Raw genomic sequence first — 10,576 nt, 5'->3', positions numbered from 1 at the left:
GGCGTGTATTAGTCGCCAGAAGAGTTGTACAAGCTTGATGATATGAGTCTTACAGAGAGCCAAGCCTATCTGATTGCTGCTCGGGTGTTGAACTATGTTGTGAGAGAGCTGCTGAAATGATCCCAGGAAGAGAAGCCAGCCATACTGGCTAATATGACACACCTCAATGGGAAAAGAACTTTCACAGGGGCTTATCCAATCAAGTTATATTTGTTTTGTGTGAATAGTTTTGATGCATGGAATGCTATTGTACTTCATTCAGTGCTGAGCTCTGAATGAAGGAGGACACAAGCTGAAAACCCTAGGCAGGATTTATCATCAAGCCTCAAATTCTTTAATTTAGTGCTGCTTAATATCATAAAAATGTCTAAATGAAAAGGTTTAAAAATTCAATGGTCATTTGATCTCTTTTTTGGCTTTCTGTTTCTGTTCATCTCTCTGGGTGATAATTGGGTCTATGTTCTCAGCATGTCTCTCCCATGCAACCCTCTTCAGAACACTACAAACTTCTTGAGTATTGACAGTGTGTTTCCACTTGGAAGGTGAGAGAAATAGGAGAGGGCATCTTGGTGTGAGGAGGGAGTGTCTCGCTGACGCTTGTACCCCATGTATAGTCACAGAAGCGATCAAATGTCGCGGGGGAGCGAATCAGTGAAGAGATTCAGAAAATGACAGGTCCTGCGTTGAAAAGCAGCTGCAGTTGTTTCCAAAAAAGCATTGGGTATCCAGTATCTGTCTGGCCAAAATACATATCTGACTCACTAGAGTCTCAGCGAGCTCGCACTCCAGCTTGGCGTTCAGTGTGGTTGAGACGCTCCGATCATTTCCATCCATTCGTTTTTGTTTGCGGTGAGACCCCTGACACCAAGCAGCCATGGATGCCATCAAGAAGAAGATGCAGATGCTCAAGCTCGACAAGGAAAATGCCTTGGATAGAGCTGAGCAGGCCGAGTCAGACAAGAAAGCAGCAGAGGACAGAAGCAAACAGGTCGGGATCCAGTGTGAAACGCGCTCTGGTACTTTTACGCATAGGTGTCAACGGCATTGTGCGCAAGGCGTTGCATGGCTCCTACGGCTGTTTCTGATGATTTATGATTGTGTTTTGATACAATTTGATTGAATTTTTAAATATAGAATAGCCTTAATATCCCCTTAATTTATTATTATTATTATTAAGTGTGGACTGCATGTAGCTGATAAATTGGGAACATTTTACATGTACTGGTGGATTCATTATAACTCTAAGCTGTTTGTTTCATGATCAACCAAAACTGATCTGAACTGACCAAAATTTTAGGACAACTTTTTTTAAGGCTGTCTGTCATTAAAGACTAATTGTATAATAGGATGACAAAGCAGAAGAATGAGCTGTTATGTGTATTGCGTAAATATGATTTGATATGGAGTGTTTTTTCAAACCTTACACGTAAATAAATCTTTTCTTTACGCACCAGCTTGAGGATGACCTGGTAGCACTGCAGAAGAAGCTGAAATCAACTGAGGATGAGTTGGACAAGTACTCTGAGGCCCTGAAGGATGCCCAGGAGAAATTGGAGCTCGCTGAGAAGAAAGCTACAGATGTGAGTTTGGACTATAGGGGAAACTCAAGAAGGACACCCACTCTGCCTATGTTTCCAACACCCCATGGCCTAACTCAGAAAATATTACCAGCGACAGTATAGATTGATTTTAAAGCCCTATAGTGCAATACTTTATTATATGACAGACGTGGGATGCATAGGATGAGTATGGGGGTTGTTAAATTTAGCTCTTGCGCTGTATATGGTAAGGTCACCGCTCAATGGCGTACCGTTGCATCGCGCAGCCGTCGGGACGAATCTGAGGGCTAGTGTCCAATTTCAGTCGCGCGTCTTACAGGCACATTTTGGCCCGAAAAAGCCATGTGACAGATTTGTGCTTCAATTGGTGTCAGCTGGCGCTCCACTGTTCATCCCAACCCACATTAAAATGACTACATTTATTGACTGCGTTTAATGCTACGTCAATTAAGCCTAACCGATGATGTCACAGTGACAACAAACCAACGTCATCAGCAGAAAACATTAACATAACACATTTCATTCATCCCAGAACTGGCCTTACACTTCAAATGAAAAGAAGTATCTCATATAAGCGACCAAGACACAATTAAGTAGCAATAACGAAAGTAATGGTTCATTTGATTAAAAAAAAGACACAATAAGGAATGCAACAGGTAAGTGGTGTTTTGGGTCAACAGTTTTAATGGAAAGACAAAGTAAACAAAGTGACTGAGGTAGCACCATTAAAAAGGATATTATCAATGACGTTTTAAAAATAATGAATGATTAGAGTGTATGTTTTTTAACTCAGACGAATTTTTGTCTTAGCAGTGGCTCATGACTGAACCGGTGTGTGATGTTTGGAGCTGTGATCTTGATAGGGCCAGTTCAATTTAAGAGTAGGGGATGCACGTGAAATTGTCTGAGAATTATGTCGTTACATAATACCCAAAGGTATTAGAAGATAACACAAAATTTAAATAAAGAGTATTAGACAACACAGTTATTCTTATATTTTCAAAGAGTTCATTATTTTTAATATTTGAGAATAAAATGCGTTACTTCCGGGGTTGGTGGCACATCCCAATCCTCATCAGCGGTTGATTAAAGGCGTTGGGGGCAGGGATCAAAACGCACCGCATCCTCAAGACTGTCTGTGCCTGCGTGAAGGTAGCTTGCACAGAACTGAGAGAAAACTAGCTGAGCTGAGACAAACGAAGCAAAAAAAAAAAAAAAAAATGGCCGGTGGAAGCTCCCTGGAAGCCGTGAAAAAGAAAATCAAGTCGTTGCAGGAGCAGGCCGATGTTGCGGAGGACCGGGCGGCGTTGGTACAGCGGGAACTGAACCAGGAGAGGAGCGCGAGGGAAGCTGTAAGCTGCTAATGATTTAAGGCAATTAGTCCCTTGCCTGCGGGAGGTATTGGGTGCAAATCTGGCATAAAAGCGTGGCTGCTAGGCCGAGCAGACACGGTTTGTGTTCGAACACAGCCGTCTGGGAGCGTGATGAGTTTGAAGTTAGCACACAGAAGGATGTGAAGAAAGGATGGGTGGCTGAAAGGACACCACCCCAAACATCCCGAATGCACTAAAAGCTACGTTACAAATAGGCTGGGGTTAAAGCAACACCACACGTTCTCTTGAGATAAAACCCTCTAACTGTGCCACCTGCTAGTTTAAGTATCAGGAGATGCCATTTGTCTTTCTCCAAGTCGAGTTTCGTGGCTAATTTATCAATGGAGAAGAGAAACAAATCACTGTGAGACAGGAAATTGCTAGTTTTTTTTTTTGCTAGATACCTGGGGTGTGGATGGGGGTAGGGTAGACAGTTTCGTTCATTATTTTATTTCGAATGAATAACCAGCACATAAATGATAGTATGAGAAATACGACTCTAGTCCTCATCCTATGTGAAAAATGGGGGTGTCATCCACCCCCTGAACTAGTTCTTGAACAAGCTCCCTTTCTCGTTGGCGAGTAGGAGATGGGTTGCTCCCTCTAAAATATATGTGTATATATATATATATATATATAAAACCTGCTTTTAATACACGATCATGGGCTACTCAAATTGTTTGACTCTGACTGTGGTGCTGTGCTCTACTAGGCTGAGGGTGATGTAGCTTCCCTAAACAGACGTATCCAGCTGGTTGAGGAGGAGTTGGACCGTGCTCAGGAGCGTCTGGCCACAGCTCTGACCAAGCTGGAGGAGGCTGAGAAGGCTGCTGATGAGAGTGAGAGGTGGGTGTCTTTCACCTGGTCAACATACTCGAATCATGTGCCACACAGCACAGGAAGCCAACAGGACTTTAATGCTACGGGTCTGGATCGATTCAAACTGAAAGCCTCGGAGAATGAAAATTTAAGTTTCCTAATCTGTGGTGCATTTAAGGGTTTGTTTCCAAGATGCTGCAAACATTTTGTCCAGTGGTCATTGTTAGCATGAAAGGTCTTTAAGACTAATTTTGTGCATATTCCTTACATTTAAAACAAAAATAAATATCAGAGATTTGAACATGAAACAAGCTGTTGGAGAACAGTTCATAATGTGTGGTTCAGTGCTGCCACCAGTGAAAGGAAGTTGGTCAATTCAAACAAACGAGATGTCATTTTCTAAGTCTCTCTCATATCTTTAAGAAATTACTTATTTATGATGCTGAGTAACTCCGGGCAAATGACACACGTGCTGCACCCGCACCGCATTTCGATGGAGACTAACTGTCTTTAAACAGAACAAATGCAGGTGTTGAGCACAGATGTTGCAGCCCGCCTGCTTTTTGTGCGATGCCTGAGTGTTTGTTCATCCACATTCGTGTCGTCATGCCTGTTACAGTTTGAACGTTGTGAGGCATACAAGACGGAATTTGCTTGGACTCACCCGCAGCTCTGCTTTCTGTCCCACAGAGGCATGAAAGTCATTGAGAACAGGGCGATGAAGGATGAGGAGAAGATGGAACTGCAGGAGATCCAGCTGAAGGAGGCCAAACACATTGCTGAGGAGGCTGACCGCAAATATGAGGAGGTAAGTTTCTCAGCTGCTCTGAGGTGCCTGCATCCTTTTAATTCCGTAGAACAGCTACCATCGCTGGCACTTGGGTCGTCAGTTTCGTGGCATGGAAAGCTTTTGAACGTGTCTGTACGCTGATGTGTGGCACCACACTCTGTGCTGTGACTTCAGGTGGCCCGTAAGCTGGTGATCATTGAGAGTGACCTGGAACGTACAGAGGAGCGCGCTGAGCTGTCTGAGAGGTAGCATCCCTTCTTCTCCGGCCTGACCATATTAAACGAGTTTTGCAGTGAGGTAATTTGTTCTTTTTGCCTGTTCCCCCACACTGGAACTCAACAGCAAATGCTCTGAGCTTGAAGAGGAGCTGAAAACCGTGCAGAACAACCTGAAGTCTCTGGAGGCTCAGGCAGAAAAGGTAGGGTGGCTCATCAGGACGTTTGATTTAAGACGGTTATCAACAAGTGAAATTTCTTCTGAGACTTTGACGCGCTGTGTCGTGTAAATTTGTCTAACTCCGGCCTTTGCGTGTAACCACAGTACTCTCAGAAGGAGGACAAGTACGAGGAGGAGATCAAGGTTCTCACAGACAAGCTGAAGGAGGTGAGTGAGCTTAGAGCTGTGATGAGTTGCGTTTATTCATTTTAATGGGTATTTAGTGGAGCCATCCGTCTTGTTTGTTACTTTTATTAATGTCGGACCATGTTCCTTCTGCCAGGCTGAGACCCGTGCTGAGTTCGCTGAGAGATCAGTCGCCAAGCTTGAGAAGACCATTGATGACCTGGAGGGTATGAAACGTTTACACTTTTTTTGTAGTTTCTGGAAAAAGTGTAATTGGACTTTTTTTTTCCCCCCCAAAATAAGAGGATGCTTGTTTTTTGTTTTAAATACTAAACCAGTCAACACAGACAGGAATCCCGTCGGTCCATAACTGATGTCCTTGCTGTCTTCCTCGAGATTTTCTTAATTTCTCAAAGAGAGCTCGATTAAAGGAAGGAGAGGAAAAACGTTAATTTAAACACTGATGCATTGTGAGGGTATTTATATGGTAAGCAGGGCGTTGACCAGTGTTCAGGACAAATATTTGTACTGTCAGTTGTCTACAGTGGGGGGGATCAGCAGAGGCCAGAGTGATATTATTCATACTGGCAACATTTCTCACCACAGTGCAGTTTAGCGTTCCGGTGTAGTGACTGTTCGAGGCCAGCTAGCCCGTCCTTAGCAGTTGTCTCAGGGTCATGGAACATGTGAGGCCGTTTCTCAGTGACTCCTCAGGAATCTGACACATCCTCAGCAACTGTTTATGGGCCCTTCCTATTTCTGTCCTCCTTTTTTTCCTTTTCAGTTGCACCATTTCTTCATTCCGTTGACTTTCATTCTCTTACATTTATTTATTTTTTTCTTCTGTTCTTGTTTTCAAATCTTCCATTGCCTCTCAATAATAACTACCACACTACAGATGAGCTGTATGCCCAGAAACTGAAGTATAAGGCCATCAGCGAGGAGCTGGACCACGCCCTCAACGACATGACTTCCATGTAATTCCCCACATGCTTGATTCTGCTTTGTGCCTTAGATTCTGAGCTCCTACCCACTACTAGCACAATAGCTCCCCCTTGTGGCATGTGGAGTGCAGTGACCTTTACTCAACCTAATCCTAGATGTTTTTTAAATTATTATTCTTTACTATTAACTCTTAACTTTTACTTGCATCTAAACTAGTTTTTGATCTGGTTCTTGGGTTAGAATAGATGGATTGTCTGACATGGGTAAGCTTCTTAGTGTTTGCTATGTCACCGCTACATTTAAGCTTCTTTCTCATTTTCTGTCTTTTCTGGATTTTCGCTTGCATCCCTTTTTTGTTTTGCATGTCATTTATCTTTTATTCCTTTGTTTTTCCCCCTCCAACACTTCTGCTCTTCTGTTTTCACAGCTAAACTTTTTCACCCATCACTCCAGAAGCTGGTTGAACATCATCATTTCTCTCCTGCGCAGCGCAGCCCAACTCTTGTCTTTTTGTTTCTGTATTCCTTTACTACCCTGACACTTGTGCACACTGGGCCATCGCTGCCAGCATCTATTGTTCCATCTGTCATACAGACTTTTGAGCCGTATTGCTTTCTGTAAAATAAACATTCTTCCATCTATGTCGGCCCTTCCCCCCCTTCTCCTGCGATGCTTCTTTATTTCCATTTGTCCCAAACTTTTTTTGATTTGTCTTCTGTCTTTAATTTATTTTGTTGAGTAGCTTTTGAATAAACTCTTTAGCTCCTCTCCCATTTACTGTTCTTTTTCTATTTGAGAGGACTGTCATGGAAATGATGACTGTGGTAAGTTACCATAGTCATAAGTTAGTTGCTTTGATAGTCAATTTTATTGATGCTGCTGTTTGAGCATATCAGTTGGCTTTAAGGATTTTGAATTTACTGACCCAGACATGTTTGTTTCAGCACCTGCATAGAGTTATATTCCTTTTTAGTAGCTCTTTGCTCAGTAGGACTTAAATATATTATAGCAAGTGCAAGTTCACAACTCTTTCTTGAGCGGTTACTTTGCCAGATTTGCAACGGAAGAGGAACTCGTCTCTGTTTTAAAAGTAATCGAACTCTTTCTGGATATGCATAGATATCTGAATCCAAAATTGAAATTGTGGACTTTACCACTGACATTGAAAACGACTGCCAGTGCAATGAATGGCTTTTACAGACAAAGTGTCAGAAAATACGTTTTCTGTCACCAACATCTGAGGGATTATAACTTTTAAAAAGTACAGTTTTTTTTTCCCAATAAATCTTTAAATGCTCCCAGTATGATCCATTTACTACAGTTCTCTAAGGCCAAATCTGATGTGGAATAATTTAATCTTGTAATCTCATTCCAGACTGTGCTCTGTAGCTCTGGGGGGGTGAAAGAAAACCAATGTTTCAGTAAAAGCTCCTTTGGGAAAAAACAAACAAAAACAAGCACATAACTGTGACTTTGATAATCTGGGAGATTCGTGATTATGGGGGACCTTTTTCTAAATGTGAAAGTGGGGGGGGGGTTAGCTCTGTGTTCACCAGGTTGTGTGGAAGTCATCAGCTTGAACACAAACTGTCATTTGCTTGATGATTAGTTTCAGAGCTAACTCTAACACTTTGTCTTTTGTACTAACATGCCTTCTTGTCTCTTTTCCTTTTCTCTGACTGCTTTCTGACTGTCAAGACCATCTTTACAAGCAGCTTGAAAAAAATCGCCTTCTGACCAATGAGCTGAGAGTAGCCCTAAACGAGGCGTAAGCTGGAGCGGGTTCTCAGACGCTTTAATTTTTCTGACGCTCCAAAGTCCAGGAATATCGTCAAATGACTTGGGTGTATAGACGGCAGTATCTACAACGCTAAATGAACAATTTTCTCAACTTAAAGAGGATTTTTACTTTGCTCTCGAGCAACTGTTTCAAGTGGGAGGTCTGAAAACCTGAGACTTGGAGAAGTTCTAGTTGATTTGATGCATTTTCTCAGTTATTGTCAGGGCTGGAGTACATGCATCTGGCTATGATTTACATGGTGCTGGTGTGTCTTAAAAGCCCACACTTCGAAATGATATAAGTGGTCTTGAATTCTTTCTACATCTCTGTTCCCAAGTTGAGTTTTCATCAAAGGAATCAATGAAAATCTGAGGATTTATCGACTATGTGGTGTGCTCTGCTGTTCTCGGAACCAAGCTTGCAGTTATTTTGATTGATTTTCCTGTAGCATGTCGGTACAGAGTCGCACTTAGGCACTTTGTTCGTGTATCACACTGTACTTGGGTTTTGTGAGGTTAACTGTTTAACCCCAGCTGATCAGGAAATGTTCATAAGGCGCAATAGTAGCACAGGAGAAGATTGCATATTGTGGCATGTAGCAGCGAGCACTCTGTGCTGACCATTGGTGATATGAAACGGTTTATTCAGTGGCCTGTTTGAAGCGACCCAACGCCCCCCACCTGCCCCATCAAAAGGAATTCACTCAGATGATTCTGATTCCCGATGCCTCACTTCAATTTGATGCCATTGTATTGGGCTGCAGAATGTGCCTGAATATGAAAGGGGGACCCAAAGGCACCTCTTTCTGTGCACAAATTGGTTTAAGCTTTACACATCCACAGAAAAGGGCATATTTCCAGATCGGTGTTTAGATTTTATTGATAAATGTTGGGCAATTTAAATGACGATAATCTTATTCGTATCAGAAAATCGGTCTTTGCAGAACGTTTTTTTTGGAGTCGGCTTGTGCAGTCTTGAATTCAGCCCTGTCAATAGCTTGAGTGTAGCATTTCCAAACTAAAAGATCACATATCAAGTCTGATTTTTGTTTTTATTAAGTTGAGGATATGTACTTAGTTGTCAGTAAGTTTGAAAAATATCATATCGAAGGTGTAATTTCAAATACTCAAGAGGTTTGTGACAATATTAGCATGTTTAACTATTTCCTGGAGCAGAGCCTTGTCTGTTTGAATATCTGCATTGTTTGCTTGTTTTAATGGTCTTTAACTGTTGTAATGCTGTATTAACAGATAAACTCACACGTGCTAAAGAAGAGGGCCTGAGCATAAAGCAGATGCTGGATCAGACTCTAATGGAGATGATTAACATTTGACCCAGCTCTGATCCCTCTCCCCACGTTGCAACACATGCTCTGAATATGGCTGGCTCCCACGTGCAACTGCTTCAGATAATGCTGGGGTTTGTTTATTTTCCTCTTCTGTTCTTGTCAACTTGAGGACACATGCTCTACACAAAGTAGCAGGAAAAACAAAAAGCTCTGAGCTGCAAGTCAACTCCAGTGTTCTGTATTACACGGTATATTCGAAGGTCTGTATAAATTCACTGTTTGTCTTACATTTACTTACGGTTTACATTTATATGTTGGGACTTTGCACTTTTTGTGGGGGGAACATGCTGCACATGATCATTGTGAATGAAGCCATGATTTAAGCCAAGGTTATATAAAAGGGACTTTTATTATATGTACTTTTGTATAGTCACTTATGTGTGTGTTTCCTCTGTGTTCTAAGCACTCATTCATTGTCAGTGATGTTTTTCTCCCAGTTCGGCAAGGAATTCTTAGCACAGTTGCAAATGTACTGTATTGTGTCAACTAAGCGAGAGAAATACTTAAGCTCTGTCCTGTTTCTAATGTAGATTTTTCTTTTGTATAGACTTTTTTTTTTTCTTGTCTCCCCATTTTATCTTGAACATATACTCATGAATAAATGAAAACTCATGAAAAAATGATTTACTGTTTTTTGTGTGCAAGTTGCTTCTCTGTACCTCGGTACACTGAAGACAGTTTGGGGAATGTCTGACAGAATATCATTATTGTGGCTATATTGACGCACAATGGGGGAAAAAAAACTGAGCCTTTCCTGTAGAAATGCACCTGTTTAAATGGCCAAACTAGCAAATGTGGGCGGTGAGTGAGTGTGGTCGTCCAATAACCTGAAGGTTGGCGGTTTGATTCCCACCGCTCAAAAGATTGGTTGACTGACAGCTGGAGGGGTGGCATTTCACCTCCTTGTCACGGCTAAGGTGCCCTTGAGCAAGGCACCGTACCCCCATGCTCCCCGGGCTCTGTGATTGGCTGCACACCACTCCAGTGTATGGCATCTGTCTCCATGAGTGTGTGACCCTGTGCATGTGTGTGTTCAACAGGTGCCGACCTGGATGGGTTAAATGCAGAGGAGTAATTTCGTGTATTTCATGTATCTACATGACAAATAAAGTCTTAACTTAAATGTAAGTCATGACCATTAACTTAGTTCACTTATAATGCAGTAGCATTTGACTGTCTGGAAAAACCCACACATTTTCTGTAGGTCAGCAGCAAGAAATGTGTTGTAACAGTGACACAAAGCATTTATATATATATATATATATATAAAATGCACTAAGAAAAGTATGCTTGTGACCCCTCTGTGCAAGTGTTCAAGTGTTAAGCTCAGAATGGGCTTTCTCCTCTCTTGAAGTGATGAAAAGTAAATGTGTCAAATATCTTGTGTGGAGGGGGGAAAAA

At 41.9% G+C, this 10,576-nt stretch overlaps 1 protein-coding gene across 7 annotated transcripts; it reads left to right on the top strand.

Annotated features, from left to right (window-relative positions):
* The first annotated feature begins 713 nt into the window (after positions 1–713).
* On the top strand, positions 714–9,754 carry LOC140301702 (tropomyosin alpha-1 chain). 7 transcript variants are annotated; one of them, XM_072380289.1, is made up of 10 exons: positions 715–988; positions 1,455–1,580; positions 3,645–3,778; positions 4,442–4,559; positions 4,716–4,786; positions 4,884–4,959; positions 5,082–5,144; positions 5,260–5,329; positions 6,001–6,079; positions 6,475–7,739. In XM_072380289.1, the coding sequence occupies exons 1-10, from the start codon at positions 875–877 to the stop codon at positions 6,476–6,478; spliced, it is 855 nt and encodes a 284-aa protein (XP_072236390.1). In that variant the 5' UTR covers positions 715–874; the 3' UTR covers positions 6,479–7,739. The 7 variants fall into 7 exon arrangements, with proteins under 7 accessions (XP_072236391.1, XP_072236392.1, XP_072236390.1 ...); XM_072380290.1 differs by lacking the exons at positions 6,001–6,079; positions 6,475–7,739 and adding an exon at positions 9,078–9,754 and having other exon boundaries at positions 714–988; XM_072380291.1 differs by lacking the exons at positions 6,001–6,079; positions 6,475–7,739 and adding an exon at positions 7,746–9,754 and having other exon boundaries at positions 714–988.
* Positions 9,755–10,576: the final 822 nt, after the last annotated feature.

The sequence above is a fragment of the Leuresthes tenuis genome, unplaced genomic scaffold (assembly GCF_036924035.1).
Source record: "Leuresthes tenuis unplaced genomic scaffold, fLeuTen1.0.hap1 SCAF_2, whole genome shotgun sequence".
Lineage (NCBI taxonomy): Eukaryota > Metazoa > Chordata > Actinopteri > Atheriniformes > Atherinopsidae > Leuresthes > Leuresthes tenuis.
Note: the sequence above shows the minus strand (reverse complement) of the source record. Positions and strands in the feature narration are given on the sequence as shown.